Genomic DNA, 24929 nt, shown 5'->3' on the forward strand with positions numbered 1-24929 from the left:
TTTAAATGTTTCTAAAGTATTATACAGTTATTTTTAATAGTAATAAACACTGTTTTTAAGTAAGTGTTGATAATCCAAATCAAATTATATGTTTACTTTTTTCTAGTGCTTGCAAAGAAATCTTTGGATTTTTAAAAAAATAATAAAATAACTGGAAAGTTGCAGGTTTATTCAACAAAATAGATTTTTGGCCATATAAGCATGTTAATATCTGAGTTTTTCATAATCGGAAGGATTGTTTCTTTTGTTCCTGCTGCAACTGAACTGAACAAAATATCTTTTTTTTTGTTTTTGGTAAAACACAAATACACTTTGGAATCCTAAGAAGACGACAGCTTGAGGCTCCATTCCTGAACATATCTGTATAGTCTTCATTTACTTATCCTGACTTTTTTCTCAGCTCAAAGGCACTGTACATGCCTAATGCTCCTGTTTTGTTCTGTTTCTTTCTTCACTATTTAAACAACCGTTTTAGAAATGTTAGCACATTTTCAGTTTCACTGTTTTGATAGAATGAAATAATAGTACAAAAATTTACAGATATTGTTTATTAAATGAAACTAGAAGCCAGTTAACATTTGCACTGCACGGTGAGGTGAAATCTGAGCAGTTAGTTATACTGCTAATTTGGCCATCAGGTGTGCTTCAAAGGAAAGGTGTCAAGGCAACATTTTCGCAAGGCTTCCTTAATAAGCAACATGGGAATAACATTCAACCTGAAAACACAGCTGAGCTGCAAGACACCAGTTATGTTCCAAAGGTTGCAGCTAGTATCTTCCAAGTGTTGAGACATCTGGACCAAACGGGAGGAATGGCCAGCATGCCAGTAAAATGGAGCAAAATATTAAAAACTCTTGACTGCCCGCTGGAAAAAACGGGAGGAATTGATATTTACGTATACACAGAACCAACTAAGACCACAAACAGAAGTCAGTGTTTTATTATTTAACCTTTCCAAAGCCAATTGTGTTCTTTTGAAGTACCAAGATGAGCCATTCTTCGGAACGGAATTAAACAGAGAACGTCTGGAGGGCGAGATTACAGGGGTCATTTGCCAAAAGCACCACAATGTATTGAATTCCCTGACACTCTGTCACACAACAGCTGTATGTTTGTCCCCAAGATATATTCTGGGGACCTCTTGAATAAATCCTAAGCATTCTGTCTGTGCCTTGCAAAGTGACCTTTTAATGCCCTTGACTCAAACCCCAGATTGATGAGGGGCTTCTTCACTACATACTGTTGTGGCTCCTTTTCCAACAAGCCAATAGCATGAAGCATGCATGGGATCAAGTAAGATTTGCCCGTTTTAAAAAGTAAAAAACAAACAAAGATGTCAATAACCAAACAGATTAAATTAAACACAGTCCATCAAAGGCTGAACCGAATGGTAGTTTAAAAATAAGAAGAAAAAAAACAAAACGGTATTTAAAACTAGCAGAACTATGCCGCGTTCTTAGCAGGCTCATCCTTGTTTCTTCGCTTTACGTCCCAATTATAAACTCTGGCCATATCTGCAGACAGAGATTAAGGAAGGTATGGATCGAAAGCAGACGCAGTTGCCTTGCATTTCCCTACTGCTTCGCTGACACCAAGGCAGATTTATTTGTGACTATAAAGAGCTCTCCAATGGTGCTTAGGAAGCAGGAAAGCTGATTTTCCCAAGCCAATGCCACCCAGATGGATTTGAAACTCCCATAATTCCACAGCCAACACCGATAGGCCAAAGAATGCTGATAACAAATTTCATGGAGGCTTTCTCACTACCCCTGTGAAGTTCCACTTTTGGTACATCCCAGATCACCTGCTTGTTTGGCGAAGCAGCAATGCTCATTTGAGTAAAATTGCTCTCAACTGAGAGAATAGAAGATTGATAACCAGATAGTTCATTAGTCTGTAGTATTGAGAAATCTGTCTGCTGATATTTGTTTAGAGGATCAATTGCCTCACCATCTACTAAAGATAGACATGGGGTGATTCTTCCCACATGATGCTTAAGTAGCAGCTTATAATGGGGGGGGGGGGAGAGAAACGATTACTCCAGGCTCCAATTCAGGAAAGAGCATAGAGACAGGCAGAGATGCAAATCAGTCCACTCAGCAATTTTCCATACCTGGTTCAGAAAAGATTCTATAAATGAGTGTTTGGAATTTTTCCTGAAAGGGAGCCTTAAAATAAGCAATATTTTTAACTAAGCACATGGAGGACCCATTTGCTTTTTAATTTTTTAATTCCATTTATATCCCGCCCTTCTCCTGTAGAGGTAAGAGCTTGAAGTCCAGGTTGAATCTGCACATCATCAAAAAAATATAAAATACTAACCCAGGGGTCAGCAACCTGAAACAGTGAAAGAACCACTCGGAACCGGTCCCCTCACAAAAGGAAAAACTGGGAGCCGCAAAAAATGTGTGCGCATGCGCATACATGCGCGCATGCGCAGAACACGGTTTGACTAAAGAGTGGAGCCAAGGCGAGATATGCACCTACCCTGCATATTTGAATTGATTGGTTGAACTTTTTTAGTCCCACTTTTTTTTGTTTTTGGACTGCACATGGCAGAGGACTGGGAGCCGCAGGAGACGGCTGAAAGGCTTACATTTATGCAAGAAAAAAGAGCTATGTTATCAATGATCAAAATAGGGATATATTTTTACAGACACTCCATTGGTTACGCATCCACCGCCGTTAAATGGATTTGACGGTACCTGGCTCCGAGAGTCCATTTTGGCTGAAATACGCAATAGAAATACAACTTTTGGAACTGCAATTCCTTGATACCCAGTGCTTTCTTGAAGCAGCTTGAGAGCAAATGCAACGAACAACCTAACATTTCAACCTCAAAAAGGATACTGACTTCTGTAGTTGTAAATTGATCTCTAAGGAAATCCAAATCTTCTTCTAGGGACTCAAGGTTTTTTGTAGCTGTGCTAAGATTTTTTTCTAGCAGTGCCTGGGCTTCGTCAATGTCATATTCCAGCATAACATTGGCCTAAGGGCAGCATTTAAATGAAAAAAAAATATCAAGGTAGAGTTGAAGCTTTTGCCATTCATATTAGCTCTCGGCATTAAGTAGAGGCATGTAATTGGGACTAAGGATGGTGAACTCTTGAGCTCGCGTATTCCTCTCCCTTTTCTTGTGTTGAACTTCATGCCACAGCAGTGATGCACCAAATGCCCGAGGAGCCAGAAATCTGGCACCTAATAGATTACTAAAGCTTGAAAATTGCAAATATAATGGACCCAGATGATCTCTGAAGTATGCCATGGAAGATCAGAATCACGTTACTGACCAGCAACTTTAATTCTTGACTCATACTTTGTTGCAGGATATAATTCTCTGTTTAACAAATATTTCTAAGCTGGCAAACTATGTTTTACAAGGAAGCCATGGAAGAAAGTTACATTACATTATAGTCTGCCATATCAGATATACGGTAATAAATAGAAAATAATAGAAAGTTTCGTAGTTTACTCTTAGACTTCAAAGTTTGGTGTCAGCGTCTAAAACAGGGGTGTCAAACTGCCGGCCCGTGGGCCGGATGCATCATAGCAAAACCGCGCCCACCCCATTGCCGGCAATGTCAAAAAAGCCACAATACGTCGTGACATGTCACGTGACATTGCGAGTTTGACACCCCTGATCTAAAATAAGTTTGTTAAAATCACTGGGCTCCCGTAAAAGTACTTAGGTATTCTTGTGATTTCAAAAGTCCTGCCTAAAAGTCCTGCCAAGTAAGCAAATGAGTCACATTAAATTTTCACTAGAAAATTCCCAACATGTTACAACCATATTTAGAAATACAATATATTCAGCATCGGAAGGGGTACTTAACTTTCTCCTAATTACTTACCCCTAACCAGAGACAAACTTTATCTGTAGGAGGAACTGATGCTTTACAGTAGACATTATCTGCCAACAAGAATCTGGTTTCCATCAGATCTGTAGATTCCTTTGGAAAGAATTGATCAACATAATCAAAGCAAAGCTCTACAGAGTACTTTTAATTTTCTATCATGATGAAAATACTTAAGACCTAAAGCTAAACTCTTCTCTTATAAGTAATGACGTAGTGATGTATACAAGATATTTCACTCAATTTGCCTAGGAATACACATATTGCTTAGAGCTAATGAATTATTTCATTTTTCGATTAGACATGGAAAATGATACAATATTCCAAAACGAATTCGCTCAGATAAATTATATGACTCAAAAGTGGTTAGCGTTAGCTGTAAAATTGGGCACTTAAAAATCCCCTTGCTTACCAACGGAAATTCTGGGCCCATATGACGTAAGTCGAGGACTGCCTGTACTTACCTTTTTCTTTTGCATGTGTTTTAAGATCTCTAGTGTCTGTTTAATTTCAGGAATTTGACTTTTTAACCTGTAAAATAACATACGGAAAATATGATTTTTGTCATTCTTTCTTTTGAAAAACAAAATAAAACCCAACGTTTGGATTTGTATTAAGTGTAGAAAGTAAGGGAGGTGACCTTGAAAGAAATATACAGGAACTGTTACTTAGGCAAAAGAGGTGAAGCATTTTTTACGCTCTGAAAGATGAGATAACATTCAGAAGTGGCTCAGATAGACACATCATCCCTGATTCACTGGAGTACAAGAAGGGGGTGGAAGTACAGCACAATCAGACTTGCAAGACTGGGTCTTTAGAACCAATCTTAATAAAAGTAGTTTTAGCCTTCTGTGGAATTGATTTCCCAGACAGTCCAGCCAGTTGGGGTGGCAATAAGTGAGACGGTGGATGTTAAACTTTCTCTCAAGAAGAAAATAGCTGAGTCACAAATAAGTTACTTGCACACACCATTGTGACCACGCATGGCAACCCCTCATCGCACCTAATAAGAAAAGCATTCCCTTCAGATATAAATGTAGGAACCAGAACCTACTGCCAGTTTATCCACCTCTCAGCTGATACAGCATTTTTTTAAAAAATAACATTCAGTGTTCCCGATTACTGGATGGGGAATGAGCATCAAAAGCTCTACTTGTGGCAGAATAATTGTTTTACTATATTTCATGCAATTTCTTCCTATAGCCTCAAATGTATTTCAGAACATACGACATATATACGTGCAGTTATGAATATTTGAAAACCAGGAACCACAAAGCTAGTTGTAAATATGTATAAATGTGGTGTAAATTAATTTGTTACTTTTCATATATATTTAACAAAATAATTCATACCACATTTATGCTTGGCAGTAAAAAGGTAAAGGTTCCCCCGCACACGCGTGCTAGTCGTTTCCGACTCTACGAGCTGGTGCTGATCTCCGTTTCAAAGCCGAAGAGCCAGCGCTTGTCCAAGGACGTCTCCATGGTCATGTGGCAGGCATGACTAATGCCAAAGGCGCACGGAATGCTGTTACCTACCCACCATAGTGGTTCCTATTTTTCTACTTGCATTTTTACGTGCTTTCGAACTGCTAGGTTGGCAGAAGCTGGGACGAGTAACAGGCGCTCACTCTGCTACGCGGCACTCGGGATTCGACCCGCCAAACTGCCGACCTTCTCATCGACAAGCTCAGCGTCCTAACCCACTGAGCCACCGCGTCCCTTATGCTTGGCAGAGATGGGCCCAGATTTTAGAACAGCCTTTGCAAAAGAATATTGTAAATATAACCCACCTTCTTTTCTTCTGGGCAAGGTTAAGCTCCATAAATTTGTATTTTTGATATTGTTCGTCCAGCTTCTTGAGCACTACATCTGCGGTTTCATTTCCTGGCTGTTTCATGAAAGAATCTACATCTTCCTTAAAGTAAGAATACACATATATTGTTAATTCCAAAAACACGAGATCAGGACTGATGAGCCAATATCTTGTTTTGTCTGCTTTTTTCACATCCTGGCAAGAAGGATTGGCCAAACTGGACAATTGGCCCACCACTGAAATGCTCTTGGGTTTGCTCCTCAAAATCATTTCCACCTACTGGTCCACTTAGTCGGTCTGGTTAGCTGAGAGGGAAACAAATGCTGGTGGTGAAGACACAAAAGTAAAGCGCTAAACTGAACTCCTAGAAAATGTATAGACCCGTTCCTGCTCTTTCCTAGGCAACTACACAATATGCTTCTTTCAGAAAATTTCATGTCTTAGCAGACTGGTCCAAACCAAGAGCATTACAGCATAACAACAGTGTAACAGCCTAGATTTTACTCTTCTTTTTTTTGTTACAAAATTGGTTGGGAAATCTTGGATTGACCATTATCCTAAGCAGTCAATGGAAAAGACCCTGCAATTGACATTCTAGAAAAGATGGCAGATGAGTATGCTACAACCAAGAAAGCACTTTCTATATTAAAAGAGAAAAATTTTTGAACCCAAGAACTGCTCTGCCAATCAGGTTTGTGATGTAGATCCACTCAGGAGCTTAAAACCAGGAATACAATAGGTCCGTTCAGCTTGGCTCCTTCAGTATCTGGCAAGACGAGCATTGTCAAGAATCCTGCCTTTTGGGGTATTTTTTGTTTGTTTTTTGTGCCTTTGAACCCGTCTTGACTTCTGGTAGCTACCTTGCCTTGCCTTCTTGCCTTCTTCTTGGGTTGAGAATGACTTGAGACCAAAGTTAACTGGTTAGCTTTGCTTCTAAGGTTGGATAGGACTCCTGGTGTCTAGCCATGAAACCCAGCTGCTCCCTCCTGGAAGTGGTTTGTCCTTACTCGTCACACTACTTTCTTTCTTCATAAAGCTATGAGAGGGAGATTGCCCCAAGGTTCTCCAATTGTCTTCATGTCATAGGCAGGACTGTAACTCAGTCTATCAGTTCCTAGTCCGGTGGCTTCAACCCCAGTGCCAAACTAGCTGTCTTTGCCTTTAAGCCAGACTTACTCTGGGCGACTGCGTAGATGAGTTCCTGCAGGGGCTCTTTGGGGCAACATTTTTGGAAAGTGATTTGGAGATGAGGGAAAATGAGTGGTCCAAAGTCACTTAGCTGGTTTAGTGCCAAAGACAAGACTAGACCTCGCAGTCACCTGATGATTGCCCAAGGGGTACCCAACTAGCTTTCATACCTAAGGCAAGACTAGAACTCAGAGTCTCCTGATGATTGGCCAAGGGGTACCCAATTAGCTTTCATGCCTACGGCAGGTCTAGAAATCATAGTCTCCTGGTGATTGGCCAAGAGGTACCCAACTAGCTTTCATGCCTACGGCAGGTCTAGAAATCATAGTCTCCTGGTGATTGGCCAAGAAGTGCCCAGTTGGCTTTCATGCCTACGGCAAGACTAGAACTCAAGAGTCTCCTGATGATTGGCCAAGAGGTGCTCAGTTGGCTTTGATACCTACGGCAAGACTAGAACTCAAGAGTCTCCTGATGATTGGCCAACTAGCATTCACACCTAAGGGAAGACTAGAAGTCACTGACTCCTGCTTGCCTGTCTGCTTTGTTTGACTCCTAAGCCAAACTGGCTCTTGACCACCTCACCCTCCATAAACCTCCACAAATCCCTTTCAAGACCACACCACTTTCAAGTCTCACCTCTATACTACAGGGGGGTACCAAAACCATGCAGGAAAACTAAGCTCCCCCTACTCATTTCCACCATTACCTGCTGGGGATGCTCCCCCAAGGATAACAAAGCCAGGACAGAGACCAGCCAGATGCCTGGTGCAGTGGATGCCCTGGATCTATAGAAGCAAAACTTGAGCTAGGAAACGGTTTATTTATTTTATTTATATCCTGCCACTGATTATGGTTTACAAGTAATTCAAGCTGCCTAGAGTAGCCCCAGAGCAAGACAGGTGGGCAAACAGGCGTAACAAATAAAGTGTCAAACATACCTAGAATTCCTTTCCCTCTTATTTACCCCAAAACAACCACCCTGTGAGGTGGGTTGGGCTGAGAGAGGGAGAGAAAGGGGGGGCACTGGCCCAAGACGGTCTTTGAACTGAATTGAGCCTCCACTTTCAAAGGCAGTATACCGTTAAGTTAGGCAGCAGATCCCCCCATTGTCACTTCTTTCCCAAGAAACAGAATCTTTCCCCATGCTAAGCACATTGACTTGTTGCTTCTTAGATTGTAAGCCGCCCTGAGTCTTCGGAGAAGGGCGGGATATAAATGGGATAAAAAAAAGAGGGGCCCTTGAGCAGCTCCCACGGACTACAGCGCCCAGAATCCGCAGCCACAAAGCTGTGGGCGTCACCACCCGCACCGCGATGGGGAAAGGCCGCCGCTTCGGCCCTTCCCACCCAGGAACCAGCCACGATCAGCCTCGCCGACCCCGGCCGGAGAGGAGCCTCCATGGAGAAAAGCAGTCTACCTACAACGCCCGGCCGCGCGGGCCCTAACCGTCCCTGACAGAAACGGAGCGCGCATGCGCAGGAGAAAGCGGGCGGTTGGAACGCCGCCGCCGCTTTTCCCTCCGCGTCCCGCCCGCTTCGCCAAACCTTTTCCCGTCCCCTTGCTTACGACGAAAACGGCCTCCGGGATGCCCAGGTGAGTCCTCTTGCCGCCGCCGCCGTCGCCGGTGCCCGGGCCGTCGCCAACCGCCTCGCCGCCGGTGGCCGCCGCCATCTTGGGGAGGGAAGGCAACCGCGGCTGGCGCGCCCCGTCACACCCGCGTCCGCATGCGCGCTGCGGCCCAAGCCTTCCAGAGGGGGCGTTACCAGGTGTCACAATCGAGGCGGGTCCTAACGCTCCTATTGGCTAAGGAGGTGCCCGCCCGCCCGGGATTTGTTTAGGGAGGGGTGGCTGGAGGAGGGGGCATCCCCGTCCAGGATGCCAAGGCTCCTTGGTTTGAATGGTGGCTTCTTGAACAAGCCAGAATGGACTGGTTTATGGGAGAAGTGGCAGAGCTGGTTAAGGCTGGAATGCATCGGAGGGACAAGAGCAGGTTGCAATTTATCCCTCCGTCGCAATCTCAGCTCAGTGAAAACACTGAGTCCTTCTCTTCTCTTCTCTTCTCTTCTCTTCTCTTCTCTTCTCTTCTCTTCTCTTCTCTTCTCTTCTCTTCTCTTCTCTTCTCTTCTCTTCTCCTCTCTTCTCCTCTCTTCTCCTCTCCTCTCCTCTCCTCTCTTCTCCTCTCCTCTCCTCTCCTCTCCTCCCCTCCCCTCCCCTCCCCTCCCCTCCCCTCCCCTCCCCTCCTCTCCTCTCCTCTCTTCTCTTCTCTTCTCTTCTCCTCTCCTCTCCTCTCCTCTCCCTTCTCTTCTCTCCTCTCTCCTCTCTTCTCCTTTTCTCTTTTCTCTTCTCTCCTCTCCTCTCTTCTCTTCTCCTCTTCTCTCTTCTCCTCTCCTCTCCTCACCTCACCCTTCTCTTCTCCTCTTCTCTTCTCTTCTCTTCTCTCCTCACCCTTCTCTTCTCTTCTTCTCTCCTCTCCTCACCCTTCTCTTCTTTTCTCCTCTCCTCTTCTCCTCTCCTCTCCTCACCCTTCTCTTCTTTTCTCTTCTCCTCTCCTCTCCTCTCCTCACCTCACCCTTCTCTTCTCTTCTTCTCTCCTCTCCTCTCCTCACCTCACCCTTCTCTTCTCCTCTTCTCTCTTCTCTTCTCTTCTCCTCTCCTCTCCTCACCTCACCCTTCTCTTCTCTCCTCACCCTTCTCTTCTCTTCTCTTCTCCTCTCCTCACCCTTCTCTTCTCTTTTCCTCTTCTCTTCTCTTCTCTCCCCCTATTCCTATTCCAGATTGGTAACTGAAAAAATTGACCTTCAGGCTTTTCCATCTTCTTTCTTCTAGTGTTGTGGCGATGCCTGGTGACCTGACATCCCCTTTGCATCCTGCCCTCCAGATATGCGTTTTCCCAGCGTGGGGTGTAGTTGCTTTTTCTGGACACGAAGGGGATCTTCATCCGTAAGAATTTTAGGAAGCTTTAAAAAAACGCCAATTGCAGTCGAAAGGTGCGGGCAAGCTTTGAACTCCACTTCTCCGCATCGCTATTTCATTTTATTGAGCCCCAGAGTTTAAGCAGCCCCTTCGTTCATTGATGCCTACTGCAATCCAAAACTTTTGTAGTCCCAAAGGACAGGGGCCAAAGTTTTCCAAAAACAAATTGCAAACACTTTCTGGTGGGAGACAGAAAAACATGGAAGAAGGAAGAACTGCCGACTATAGAAGAGTGGACTTTGAAAGTTTCTAACTTGGCGGAAGTGGCAAAGATTTCAGCATATTTGAAAGATCATTCGCAACAGAGATACATTGTGGAATGGAGAAGATGGATTGAATATATTCAGAATAAATATGGGACTAAAAAGTATCATTTAGCATTTGAATAAGTAGCGGATTTTTATGACGTATAATTAGTTAGTAGTTATTTTATTAATATTTTGACTATGGAGAGTTAAAGTGTGATAGAATTTAATGTTTTATTATTGTTGTTAGCATATTTTAGATTATGCTTGTTTGTATTATTATACCCTGTATTCAGCACTGGGAAGTCGGGGAGGGGGGAGGGTAGGGTAGGGGGGGTTGGGGAGAGGGGAGGGGGAGGAGGGTTTTTTTTGGTATTAAAAAATGTATTGTAAAACTTTTCAATTAAAAAAAAAAGAAAAACACAGGGAGTCCCAAATGTGAAACTAACCCCTTCCCCCCCAAAAAAAAACTTCAAGGGAAAAAAATTGTTCTGCTGCCCAAAGGCATGACTGTTCAGTTTGCACTATCACTTGTCAAACCCAGTGTTGGTTTCCAAATCGCTAAATGTGCTGCCTTACACGCGCACACATCCACATCCCCCTGGGCGAAAGGGATAGAGCTAAAATAACTAGTTCTTTGGGAACCCCTGCTTTGTCTATTTTCCTCGCATATTTATTAGATGGTTTCCCATTCTCTAATTTTGAAGACCCTGCTCTCTGAGAAAGGCTTCTAAATGCTGGGAAAGATGGAAGGAAAGATGAGGACAGCAGCAAGGTGGAGGCACTCGGCTGCAGTGGCCTTGAGGGAAGGGAGTAGGCTGATTTGAAAGGGTCAACCTATTCTCCAAAGCGCCTAAAGGCAGGACAAGAAGCAACAGATGGAAACTGAACAAAGAGAGAAGCAACCTAGAACTAAGGAGAAATTTCCCGATAGTGAGAATAATTAACCAGTGGAACAGCTTGCCTCCAGAATTTACGGGTGCTCCAACGCTGGAGGCTTTTAAGAAGGGACTGGACAATCATTTGTCTGGAATGGCATGGGGTCTCCTGTTTGAGCAGAAGGCTGGAGTAGAAGACCTCCAAGGTCCCTTCCAACTCTTATCTTAAGATTAGGGACAGATGATTGTGGAGAAAATTGCTACGAGTTGAAAACGACTCGATGCATATTGGATCAATTTTAAAACTGAAGTCCAGAAAGCCCTTAAAGCATGTGGATGCAATGAAGCAGTAAGGAGAAGCAGAATCTGCTTTGCTTTCTAGGCCCTTTGAAGTAACCTTAAGGAGGCACCATGGTTGGACTACAACTCCCATCACACAAGATGAACTATGAGACAAACTGAAGGCTATCTAATTTAGGAAAGACTAATGCTAGAATTTATTTTATTTATTTATTAATGGGACTTATATCCCGCCCTATCTCCCAAAGGACTCAGGGCGGCTAACAACAATAACATATAATAAGTACAGAAATTACCGTAAGATAAAATTAAAGTCATCTGTGCAATAAATTAAAATTAAAAATAAATTAAAAATTGTAAACATAATTAAAATGCCTGTCAGTCCAGGTCAGCCAGGTGGAAAAGGAGTGTTTTGAGGCCGCGGCAAAAGGACTGGAGATCTTGGGTCATCCGAAGCTCAGGGGGGAGCTGATTCCATAGGACTGGCGCTGCCACAGAGAAGGCCCTTCCCCTGGGGTTCGCCAGCCGACATTGTCTAGCCGACGGTACCCTGAGGAGGCCTTCTCTGTGTGAGCGTACTGGACGATGGGAATTGCTCAGATATTACTTTCTGAAAACTAGTTGAAGCCCCATATTAGTTGCTCTTTGCTGACACCTTTGGAGAATTTTTAGGCATGGTTCCTTCTGTTAAAGGTTTACAGTATATTAGATTAACATGATTGAATCTTCTAAGGAAAGGTTGGGGTTTTTGGTTTTTTGTGTGTGTGAAAAAAGGCTTTCCTCTTCAATACCACTGTAGGGACTTACGTAGTAGCTGACTAGCTAATGTTTCAATTGAGCAAAATTAAAAATTATCGAATTGATTGAATACAAAACAGAGCCAAAACACTTTGTGCCAAAGTTTATTTTCCAAAACCTGTTTCATTAACAAAATGGAGTCTATACAATAGTCTCAACCACTTCCTTGTTTTATATGCTGTCAAGCCAGTTAGCGCCAAAATCTTTGAAGTGTTAACATGGCAAACAAAATATTTCAGAAAAATAGTGGCGGGTGTGTGTGTGTGTGTGCTTAAACTGAAAAAGCTTTTGATAGCTAGATGTGTTCTCCAACACTTTTGCAATCTAACATGAGGTGGGCAAAATAAATACTTTGAGAAGTTCAAACAGAATATCACAACATACTTAATTATGTTTCAAATGTTGAACAAAAATGTCAACTTAGAAAAACATTTCAAATATGAAAAAATACAAGCACTTTTACAGAAATCCATTAAGCATTTTCAAAATAAAGGTTACATTCCTTCAATAGTGTCTTACTGACACAAAAAACATCTTGGAATTTTAATTGTACTTGGATTTTAGGCTTACAATTACTTCAAATAAGATCTACATACAAGTATCAATCCTGGTAAATTGCAATTTACAACTAAATGGTTCAAGTGGTTTTCACTAGAACTACTGCATGAAGTTCACAATAATTTCAGTTAATGAATGAGAGAAATTTGTGTGAATAACCGTACATTTCTATTATATTCTAGTTGGAACTTTTTGTAATTTGGCTACACGATACTCAGACAACATTCAATAACTTTGTCATCTGTCACCCAAGTACTACGGCAACTACTGCTGGCCTTTGAATTCTAAAAATATGCATTTCAGAGAACCAAAACAAGGTTTTCCATCTACTGTATTTATATTCAACAACAGATGGGTATTTTTTCTGAATAACATTGGCTTCGGAGACCTCAAATTGCAGACTTTACTTACAAAGTATCTGTATTTCCAGAATAGGTTTGTTGCAACCAAAGTACTTGTATGGGTGGTGCAGATACATACTTTGTAAAAAAAAAACCCAAGAAAAAATGGCTCACAGGTTAAGTAGAATTAGTGGTACAAGACGGAGAATTTACCACAATTTACCCTGCTTCCACCAATACTGGATGTGTGTCATTGGCTCACCAAGTTCACCAACATAAATGACAGGCAACGTTCTCTCCTTTTGGCTGTGCGAAGCTACTTTGGCAGGGAGGCCTGGCACTCAGGGCTTCACCATCAACTATGGTTGTGAGATTAACTTAGCGTAGTTTTCCTGGCTGTTCAACTGAACACAAAAAAGGCCCTACAAACTAGACACCATGAGAAATGTGCAGTTGCATTTTATGTGCTTCTAAAAAAAAGGGGGGGGGATTTAGGAGCACAGCTGCAACCCTTTCCTAAATACTGTCGTTTGTACAGGGAGCAAGCAACCTCTGATGCTTTTGGCAAACTTGGGAGTTTCACAACAGAATGAGTACCTAGCCCAGGGGTAGGCTACCTCGGCTCTTTTATGACTCATGGACTTCAACTCCCAGAATTCCTGAGCCAGCATGGCTGGCTCAGGAATTCTGGGAGTTGAAGTCCATGAATCATAAAAGAGCCGAGGTTGCCTACCCCTGACCTAGCCAGTCATAGCTGAACTTAAAAAAGAAAAACAAAACTCGGGTCAAATCAAATTGGAGGGACTAATTAGAAATTACAATTAGAAACCGCCAGGCCGTAGACTGCATGGGAAGTCACACACACGCGCACACACACACACACACACACACACAGCCAAATTAGGCAGCCACAAACACTTCCACAAAGCTGTCCCAAAATGTCCATTTAATCTTTGGGAGTTTAAGAATGACTCAAGGGGTCTTCACCTTTTGGCACAGAATTCCCCCCCCCCTCTTTTGCATGCGCACGTGGGGCAGATCTTGCCGCCCTCACTGCCTATCGGTATCTTAATCCACACCCTGTTCTATCTGACAACGGCTTAAAAATGAAAGTAGGAAATGTGATCTTTTTATTATTTCGTTTGCCCTTCCAACTCTGCCAATTGACCATCTAGAATAGATCGGTGTTTCTCAACCATGGCAACTTCGAAGAGGTCTGGACTGCAACTCCCAGAATTCCCCAGGAAGTCAGCAGACTGGAAAATTCTGAGAGTTGGAAGTCTTCCCAAGTTGCTAAGGTTAAGAGACATTGATCTAGGCCAGGGGTGTCAAACTGCCGGCCTGTGGGCTGGCTGCATCATACGGAGGCCGTGCCCACCCCAATGCAAAAAAAATGCAACGCAATGCAAAGAAAGTCACGATAGGTTGTTGCAACACGTCACGTGAGGTGGCGAATTTGACATCCATGATCTATATAGAAAAGCTCAGTTGTCAATTGCCAGACACAACAAAAGCTGAACCTGCCCTCTGCCTTCCCAAGTGAACAGAGTAGCTGAGATGGGGATCTCTTCAGCAGCAGTTCCCAGCAGCCCCCATAAATATGAGGAACGGTAAAGGGTGCTTGAGAACTATTCAAAAGCTGCCCACTGCAAACTTGCTGATGGGCTTCTGCGCCACTAATTCAGCCTGGTGGGTTAGATGAAGACTAAGTTGCTTTCATTTCACTCTTACCTGTTTAAATGGGAATCACATTACAATCTTTTTCAGCAGGACTCAAAATGCCACTACTACAGTCTGAGTCCAACTCTACCACATGGCCTAAAATCTGCTTTAAAGCTTAGCTAAACTGCAAACCTTCTACGGCTTTCATAGCAAAACACTTGGGGGGAAAAAGAGAAATCAGAGTTAACGATGCTGCATTTCTGGCTCAGGAATTCTGGGAGTTGAAGTCCACAGGTCATGAAGGGGCCATAGTTCCCCATCCCTGGTCTGAATCCTACAACCACTGGATACACGAATACAAATACATCCAAAGATTTACTAGTTTTGGAGAATACTACAGAAACAACTATGAAAGGCTGAGACAAAAGGAGAAGCAAGACTGCACCAGTTATTACAGTATTTAAAATGAGTGACAGACAGCCAGAGAGAGAAAATGAGTGACACAATTATGTTTTTCAATCGGTACCTGACAATCAAGAAGTCAAAGCACACCAGAATCAGAAGAAACCTTTCTATTTCTAAACATTTTCTAGAAACTGCAGTGAAAACATCGTTTCCCTAACTCAAAAATATAATCTTTAGAATGGAAATAAGCGAGCAGTACGCAATGCATTTCAGCATTATCCTCAAAATGTAAACTACTTGAGGAAAAAAAAAATGGGATTCCCTTTCATGTACAAATAAAAGCACTGATCCACAGTGCATTCTACTCAAAAGCTGATATCCCAACAAATTCTCAAACCGCACCTGAAAAAAGAGCAAACCAAAAAAAAACCCAAAATAAAACCACTTCCTGTATGTACACCCTGTATTCAATTTTAAAGGTAACATTTCAACACCACCACCCCCTCCCCAAAGTCTTGCCTTAAAAAATGGTACTTATCCTTACTATATACAGAGGACTAAAAATATTTTATTGTTCTTTGTAAAATGTGTTCCTTTAGAAAAAGGAACCTTCAATTCAGAACAGACTTTTTTCAAGTATGACAAAATCTAGCTTTCCCCTCCTGTAGGGCCAGCTAGGCAGAACAGTGGGACGAGAACGGCAGCTCAACTGGGATGCCAACATGCCATATGCCAATCAGGAGACATACACACACACACACACAGGACCTTGCCCCAAAATGTTAGTATTGGGCAGCTCACCAGCTGCAGACGTTTCTCTACACCAAGTTAATTTCTAGCATCAGGGAAGATCGCCCATGGAGACAGGAGGGAAGGCAAGAGCGCATCTCTTAGGTCACCTCATTTCTGGATGCCAAGACCACATACATGCCCAGCATTCTAGGAGACATGTTGCCACTGTGCATGGTGCTGAATTGACACACAAGGCGTGCCCAACAGCATTTTCTAGAATCTCACTCAACTTCCTAAAAGCCAGACGGCAGTCCACAGCTCTGCCTAACAGCTCAACACGGAGCTGCGGCTGTGCAAATGTTCCCAAACAAGCATCTAGCCATCTTCAGATCCATCCTGCTTCTCTTGGAAACATGAAAAACCCAAATCCCAATGTTACTATTATAAGGGGGAAACAAGAAATGATGTCGACATACAAGGCCTTATTAGTGGATGTATGTGCAACAGGCAGAACCTTTGATAAATGCTATCTCTGAATATCTGCAGTTCATTTCTTTCTGCTGTCTTAATTTTGGCAAGTCATAAAAAAGAGTATTGATAGCTAAAGCCAGGATGTCCCAATTTCAGACTGAGATTAGTTGCAAATTAAGGCCTGCTGGACTTAACTGGGCTGATTTCCCAGTAAATAATGGGTAGCATAAAACAGGCAAATTCATCCTATTTGTGGTTAGCTTTTTTTTTTCTTTTAAATAGAAACCTTAAATTCACCACTGGTGTAAAATGAGCATAATAGGAAGTATCCTCTCTCTTATAGCAAACATTTGAGAACTAGAAAAATTTGCCAATAAAAATGTTAATGGGCGAAATATTACACTCATTATATTAATCTTCTTTAGCATCACCAGTATATTTACAAGGACGTGTTCAATACTGGATAGGCAAGTGCTAATTTTGAACATGATTTTTCTCCTTTAAAATTTTCTGTGCATTATTTTCATATATTGCACTACTGTGGAGCGCTCAGGAACACAAAGATGAAACTTCCTGGTCCCTCTTTAAAGCATCACCGTCTTTTCCTGAGGCCATGAGCAGAGAGCCACCACACAATCCTCCAAACTCAAGTGCTTTACAGAGTTGCAGTCAGGTGTTGCATCTGTGCTCCGAAGCACCTACTGGGATTGGATTTGTTTTTGAAGGCCTGTCCAGCCCTAATGATAACCTCCTAAGGCATATGAGATCAGGTGCGTTACAATGTTAGTTCATGTGCTTAAGTCTCAGACTGGAGTGTTCCTGGATTTGGCTGGGATACAGTTGACTGATAAACTTTCTAGGAAGTTCACTTCGCTCTATAAATAAATATAAAAAATCAGGGAGGGGGGGGACTGTTTTAAGTATGCACAACATATACACTTACTGTCCAACGTGTCAAGACCATTCAACTATAACAACACTAAAAATCACTGTAAACAACCTTTAGCCAACTGGAAGTTGAAAATGGTACAGTTGCCTCTACAATGGTAATTTCTGGCACGAAGACAGAAAATTTCAGCTGCGGCAGGTGCAAAAACACTTGCAATAAAATGAACATAGATCACTTACCCAGCTCTACTACTTGTTTTTTTTTAAATTTTATTTTAAAGATCTTTCAATCTTGCAGCAAGGAACTGCAGCGCTGCAGCCACCGTCAGGGAGACAGGAAGACTCCAGTTTTTCAGTGCAGGGGTACTTCTGCCAAACTGTTCTATGAATGCAATTCCTGTCCTGCAGAGTCAGCTCTTCAGTTCAGTCACAAGCACTACCACCCAGGGCGTAATGTCCTGACGCCATTTTTTTCACTGTCCATTCTTGTGCCAGTTTAATGGGAGGGGGCAATTCCATGACACAGTGGCTGGTCAGGAGATACAGACAACTCCCACCTTATCTAATTAAAGGCCTGGTAACTAAGCAATATTATTTAAACATCACCCAGAGAACTACATACTAGAGATTACTTCCAATTCCAAAGCTAATATTTACAGCTGATATACACAACTAGGGACAGCTGTGGTTCAGAAACCACTGCTTGACAGAACAAAAGCAAAATTGCTTATTGTCTAAACTCAGCTAAAATATAATCACATCCAGGACTTGGATATGATAAAAACAGAAGCCTGTTAAAGATGGGATGAGATCCTGATAGAAACCACACAGATCAAAGGCATAAAAACACATCATTATGCTATCAACTGCAGCTCACGAACAGTGTTATTCACAGGGTCAACTGGACACCATGTTTATTTAGAAGATCACTGGAAAGGTGTAAGGAGAATACAATCTTATGTGTACCTTCTAAGAAAGAGGTTGTTACAGGTTGTGTGTGAACTGGTGAAAGGTTTTGCAGGCACAATAGGTTGTGCATGTTCAGTGGCTGAGCTGGAAGTAACAAGCTACAGAGAAATTAAAGTCTGTTTTTATGAACTGTACTGGATATTAAATAGAGGGAAGAATTTGTAAATATTAGAAATTTTATACATCAATATGTTGCAATGGGAACATTGTGGTTATTATTATGAATTACTATTATTACAATAAAATCAGTAAGTACACATAATATTATATCAAGCAATAACATAAGAACATACTTTCATCTGGAGAGTTTCTCTCTCTCTCTCTGATGAGATGGATATTGCAAGATGTTCCCTGCTGTAAGATTGCAGCCCGTAAATATAATAAATTAAACATCATTAAAATTCCATGATTAGACAATAATCTCTGGGATTTAAAAAGCTTGCTGCTTATATTATGGTGTTAAACTTCACATGATCACAATGTCTGTGATAAAATATTTCTAATTTATTATAAAACCTATGTTATTCAAAACACATACCTGCCTAAACTGGACTGAGTGAAAATCGATGGGAAGGCGAGTTTGTACAATCTTATATGAGGATTAGTTAAATTAATGCATGAAAACATCAATTCAAAGAAATCCCACAAATCAATTGCTCCAGCTTATATGGGGTCAAAATAAATACTGGTTTGGGGCAAACCTGGGGAATACATTAAAATCAAAAGCCCTTGAAAATTCACTTTCCACATTTAATTACATGCATCCAGTTTACGTCTTTGTCAGTACATGTCGAAGATTTGGTCTAAAACATTTTTTTCCACTTGCACATTTAATCCATACAAAGTTAGTGGTTACAAATTGCAAACACATATGTAAAAAATGATTCTTTCCTTTAAAAAATCATGTTTAGCTTGACAAAACAAGTATATCCTTTTTGAAGCAGGCTTTTTTTTTACATTCTTGGCACAATATTAACAAACACAAAAGACATGTATAGAAGAAAAAAAATGGTTTTCTGAATTTGACATTCTGATCTGCAAAAATGTTTTTTTTCCTTTGTTTTCTTTGCTGTTAAATCCCTTTTTGCTAGGAACAAACCCCACAATTCTGCAAATGCTTGAAAGAGCAAGATCAATTGCTGTATTTTAACAATATGTGACCAAATAGGGGAAAATTTTACTAAAGAGCCACACTAACATTATTTGATATCCTTTGTCCTGTTATTGCTGTGATAACGGGCCTAACACCAGAAGCCTGGCAGTGATATAAAGGAGTCAATTCTTCTATTAATTAGAACTCTTCTTTGATTTTAAAAAGGGATTTTAAATCCAAATTTCTTGCAATTCCCTGTTTTTTATTTATTTATTTTTAATTCCATTTATATCCCGCCTTTCTCCGAAGACTCAGGGCGGCTTACAAACTGTTAATACATCCTGAATAAGCTGGGTCAAGTCCCATGGTATTGGTTAATCTATCCTTATTACTGTTATTGTTATCATCATCATCATCATCATCATCATCATCATGATGTTTTGAAGGAGAGTTGAAAATTATGGACCATCAGGTTGAATCACCGCATTACATACACTCTCCTAAGCTGCAGTAATCTCTCACGTATTTTCAGAAATAATAGCTTGAGCTTTTCAATACCAAAGAAATTTGGAGCTGTATATCTTTAAGTGGTAAATATTCATATTTTGAATATTACAAAGATAAACAAGAAAAAAAATCCTGCAATTCTGGAGAAATTCTGTCCTTAAAAGGTTTACACATTATTTACACTTCTTTCCCCTAAAAAATGTTACTGTACGTAGTTTTACGGGCACCTTTTCCTTGTCTCCCTTGTTAACAAAAACTAAGCTACGCCATGGATGGACCGTTCAGAAATCCACCTTTCCAGTTCTTAAAAGTGCACCACCGAACGTGATGAAGCACAACGAAAAATGCAACCTCCCAGACTTACAACTTCTGGCTGACCATTTACTGGCTGTTGTTGTTTTTAGCCAGGATAGAAGTCAACTCTCACCAGAGTCAAAAAAAAGCAATGCTACTCGCATAAAGTATTGCAGCTGTGGCCATTCACACCAGAATCTCACACACTGCTCAGGAATACACTATTCCAGCACCCCCGACCTGGCCCAAGGGTAGCCCTACAGCTGGGCTAAACTATCCCTCTGCTTGAATTCCAATTAATCTGTTTTCCATTAACGGGCAATTCAGTTAATGCCAATGGCCCCGTTTAATTAAAGTTGATTCACAGAGTTTCAAAACTCACAGTATAAAATCCATGAATCAGAAGAAGCTAGCCCAATACGAGGAAAAACAGCTTGATTTCCCAAGATAACCAGCTTTACTCATAATGCGGGATTTACTCCTGTCCATGTACTTACTGTTTCTGGTAGTCCCTCAGAATATCTAAAAGGTTTATTGCTCAACTTGGCTCTATAGTGCCCATGATTAGTTTCAGGGGGGAAATAAATAGAAGTTTGAGGCTGTCCACTTGCTTATTACAGGCTCAAAATTAAAGATAATTCCTTCCAAGGATTCCTCAGTAAGCTTGTCTTTAAAAGCAACAAGTGGGACATTCTTTTTGAACCTGGATGACCTTTAGCTTCAAAATACTTAAAACTTCTCGTGGAAAACAATTTTAACCCCATCCAAACCCATACATGATTTCAGACCATAGGGACTGTTATAAAAAGAATCTCTAAAGCACAGCAATTAAAAGTAATTTTATAGTATACACGGAGCAAGTATGAGCTCTGGCAAAGGCTGCAGTCTGAAAGTTTCATCTTCTCTCTACCAATATTTGGTTGTCAAATAATCTTGCTGTTTTGGCAGATCTACATAAACTGAATCTGTAACAGAAGAAACAAAGCCAAATTAAAACTATTAAGAAAAATACTCAAAGTTATTTGGGCATTTCAGAAAACTGAGTTAAATGAGAGATGCAAACATTAACACGTTTTGCCCTTGCAATAGTTCTTAGCACCATCAGATGATGACAGACCCACTGCTGAAAAAGACAATAGCAATTTTTAAAAATTTAAATATCACTTTCATAAGTTCTAACTCTTATTAGAATTGAAGAAGCTTCTTGGATGAGAATAATAATAATAATAATAATAATAATAATAATAATAATAATAATAATAATAATAATAATAATAATAATAATAATAATTTTATTTATATAAAATAAATAAAAGCAAATGTTTTCAAGGAAAAGCAAGCTAAGAAAGTCCAGTTGCCTTTTGAAAAGCACCTTTGGGACAATCACGACCTGGATGATTGAGAATTTGACATTCACCTGCCAAATCCTGAAAAACAAGCCTGTAGGCCAGGGATCTTCAAACTTGGCCCTTTTATGACTTGTGGACTTCAACTCCCAGAATTCCTCAGCCAGTGTGCCTGGCTGACAAATTCTGGGAGTTGAAGTCCACAAGTCATAAAAGGGCCAAGTTTGAAGACCCCCTGCTGTAGGCCAACTTCAAGATCTATCACAACCCAATGCTGCTTTCTGTTTTTCGCATCTAACTTCTGTTGCAATTCTATTCATATTACTGATTGTGTGTTTTCTATTCCATTTTTTGTCTTAAAGGTGTTGGAAGTGTTTTGTTCACTTCTACCATCTCCACTTGTCTTCTTACAGTTCTTCACCCAATTCTCCACAATCTGTAAACCAGATAGAATCTGACTTCTTGCTATCATTTGCTTGCTGTCTCCATTGTGAAAAGCAGGATTTTAACTTATTGTTTTTGTCTCTCTCTCTCTCTCTCCCCGTCTCTCAGTCTCCCCGTCTCCTGGGATCTTAGGATTCTATTGTTTCTTTTTCCTCTTCTGGGTACTGCTTTTATAAATCCACTCATAACCTCACCTTGAAGTGCTAACCAACTCTTTATTTAAAATCTTTCCAAAAAACTTGAACGAGCTAAGGACCCATCAACAAAACGCTTAAGGGGTTGTGGCAAAATGTCAGCAAAACATTTTAACATTCACATTCTCATTTAGGAGAAGAAGAAGAAAAAAATCACCACAAACCTGTGTTCCAGAGATAGGTGCAAAAGGATTGTTTGGCCTTAGACCGGTCTGGGTATAAATCATAGGCTGAGGTGTCATAATAGGGGCAGTTCCAATCTGAGTAGGTACCTGAAGGTAGAAAGAACGCCTAAAGTCATTCATTGCTCTCCCAGCTTGAAAAGTCACAATGTAATTCATTTTCCTGCCGTCACAAATGCGAGCCAAACAACAGTGTACAGCAGAGATCTCCAGGTCTTCCCCAGCCAGGGGTCATGCGGTCTAGGGAATTCTGGGAGTTGACGTCCACAAGTCTTAAAGTTGCCACGTTTGGAGATCCCTGCTGTACAGCATAATCTTCCATTCAGGAGACACCATGAGGATTTCCCAAAGAAGGACCATCTTTGGACAAGTCCTGGAACAGATGCTGTATCTGCATTCACTAAAGGTAACCACCTTAGCAGGCCACCACTGCATAAGAAAAAACTTAGCAGCTTTTCTTACTAGTTGTTCAGGGAGAGTGATGCCAAACTCTAGCAACTGTCATGTTCATTTTCTTTTCTAGTCTAACAAAGTAGAACCAAGTTGTATTTTAGTAAGTTTATTTGAAAAATCAGATTGGGGGGGGGGAGAATGCTCATATTCCCAACATAGTCATGATGACCACCTATCAATCCTGGCTGAACCTTAGACTGTACCCAGAATTATTTAGCTGGGTTGGTTGTATCGCATAATGCCCTTACAACAGCATTCAAAAGCTTCAACTAGTGCAGGATGGAGCTGCACAGGTAGAAAATGATGTTGGTTATTCAACAAACGAACCACCATTAAGTCGAGAACTGCAGTGGTTGCCAGCATGCTTCTGAATGCAATTCAAGATGCTGGCTGTCATCCTAGCTTGGGTTACTTGAGGGATCATCTTTTCCCCGGTTGTTTCCGCCCAACAGTCTGGCAGAATGGGGATGCTCTGGGTTGGTTAAGGAATGCTGGTTGGCAGGGCCCAGGAGGTGTGCCTTGTCTGCCTTAGCACCTGCCCTATGGAACATTCCTTCTCCAAGTATTAGGATGGCTCCAACCTGTCTGACAAGGCCCCCAAATGTGTGAAGGATCTGATCTCCAGGAGGTGCTAGCATCTTTATAATTGTGACACAATTTGTTTTTAACTAATTTTAAGATTTGTTTGTTGCCCAGAATCACTTGCCGAGATGGCTTTCCACAAACATAAATAAATAATTCTGTCTACCTGGGATTCAGCCAGGATTGGGTAATCAACATGGCTCAACAATATTCAATCCCCATCCAAGTATTTATACATTCAAACGTCTCTGCCACCTTTACTCGTCAGCTTTGTTGGGATCGTTATGGGATAATCAGAAAATATTTAATATTCGTTTCTCATTTAGGAATCATGCAAGACCAAAAGCATGTCTTCTAAATGTTTCAAATATACCCAGCTCTGTTATGTTATAAAAAAAATCCCAGCACAAACAGTATGTTAGTTTTCTATTATGCAGGTTTATTGTCCAAATATGGCATGTGCTTAATATAAAGATTATGAATCTTGCATAAACTTCCTGAGTAAGCAGATGCTACCCAATGTAGAACATGTTAAGCTGTCAGGTGCAAAAGACTAGGACCGCACATGAAATTACAATTAAAACTGATTTATTGCTCATACCTATGCAGAAGAATCTACTCAGCTAATGTTTAGCACTATTTTGACACTAGATAAAAGTTAAATGAATTCAAAGAGGGTTGGATTTAACCCATTTAAGGCTACAAAGATATTATAGGCTGTTTCCTCTTTAAACTCCACCCCTCGTTCTGCCACTCCTCTACATAATCTTAGAGAATGAGATATTAAAACTGGGGGAAAGGGTATCTCTGCCATATAAACATAAACTTATCAACCCTAAGTAACTTACCATTCCATACACAGGCACTTGAGGTGTATTTACTGGGTAGGTTACTGGAGCAGGTACCTATGATGGAAGAATAAAACAGTCTGCATGTAACATCTGACTACAGTATTACCTTTTCTGAAAACAACAAACAAGTTAGTTAAAAGATATATTTTAATAAGGCTGACTGAAGAAAATAACTGGATCACAGCACAGAAATGGGGAAGGAAAGAGATAAGTCCAAGGTTCATCCATTTAATACCAAATTACAGTTGACGATACTGTAAATCTCAAAAAAGTGTCAAAAGTAGTTTATGATACAAGAAGAGTGGTAGTTTTTATGAAAACCAATTAGCTCTCTGCATTCTGGCCAACATTAAGCATACTGGAAATACGTAGACTTTTCTTCTGACAGTACCTTAGCTGCTATATGCATTCAAGGATGGCAGCAAATGACATCACACAAGTCCCAACCACATCATTTGAAGGACACTATGTAGTATTATAAGGGACGCGGTGGCTCAGTGGGTTAGGACGCTGAGCTTGTCGATCAGAAGGTCGGCAGTTTGGCGGGTCGAATCCCGAGTGTCGCGTAACAGAGTGAGCGCCAGTTACTCGTCCCAGCTTCTGCCAACCTAGCAGTTCGAAAGCGTGTAAAAATGCAAGTAGAAAAATAGGGACCACTCCGCTGGGAAGGTAACAGCGCTCCGTGCGCCTTTGGTGTCTAGTCATGCCGGCCACATGACCACGGAGACGTCCTCGGACAAGCGCTGGCTCTTCGGCTTTGAAACAGAGATGAGCACTGGCTCCTAGAGTTGGAAACGACTAGCACGCATGTGCGGGGGAACCTTTACCTTTACCTATGTAGTACATTACACCGTTATGAGATCATAGTGCTTCTTGCTGACTGCTATTACTACGTCTAATTTATTT

General features: G+C 41.2%; 2 protein-coding genes across 3 annotated transcripts in view; both read right to left on the minus strand.

The window, feature by feature from the left end:
• Positions 1–922: 922 nt before the first annotated feature.
• VBP1 (VHL binding protein 1) lies at positions 923–9068 on the minus strand. Its single transcript, XM_083371955.1, has 6 exons — positions 8424–9068; positions 5647–5771; positions 4319–4385; positions 3852–3950; positions 2851–2989; positions 923–1514 (listed from the first exon to the last, which is right to left on the minus strand). The coding sequence occupies exons 1-6, from the start codon at positions 8526–8528 to the stop codon at positions 1444–1446; spliced, it is 606 nt and encodes a 201-aa protein (XP_083228081.1). The 5' UTR covers positions 8529–9068; the 3' UTR covers positions 923–1443.
• Positions 9069–12139: 3071 nt separating this feature from the next.
• Positions 12140–24929, minus strand: part of LOC310645959 (phosphatidylinositol-binding clathrin assembly protein-like) — a 42419-nt gene continuing 29629 nt past the window's right edge. For both annotated transcript variants that reach the window (XM_083372063.1, XM_083372062.1), the window contains 3 exons: positions 24021–24077; positions 22120–22227; positions 12140–20936 (listed from right to left, as the gene is read on the minus strand). In XM_083372063.1, the coding sequence (XP_083228189.1) occupies positions 20922–20936; positions 22120–22227; positions 24021–24077 (180 nt within the window). In that variant the 3' untranslated portion in view covers positions 12140–20921. The remainder of the gene's footprint in view (positions 20937–22119; positions 22228–24020; positions 24078–24929) is intronic.

The sequence above is a fragment of the Vipera ursinii genome, assembly GCF_947247035.1.
Source record: "Vipera ursinii genome assembly, chromosome: 12".
Lineage (NCBI taxonomy): Eukaryota > Metazoa > Chordata > Lepidosauria > Squamata > Viperidae > Vipera > Vipera ursinii.

What these genes read in the sequence shown, in the direction of transcription:
- VBP1 (XM_083371955.1), bottom strand. Translation starts at nt 8,528, where the DNA reads ATGGCGGCGGCCACCGGCGGCGAGGCGGTTGGCGACGGCCCGGGCACC. An exon ending in TCCCGGAGGCCGTTTTCGTC is followed by an intron (nt 5,772 to 8,423) that starts GTAAGCAAGGGG and finishes TCTTACTTTAAG; the next exon opens with GAAGATGTAGATTCTTTCAT. An exon ending in CTTGCCCAGAAGAAAAGAAG is followed by an intron (nt 4,386 to 5,646) that starts GTGGGTTATATT and finishes GTTATTTTACAG; the next exon opens with GTTAAAAAGTCAAATTCCTG.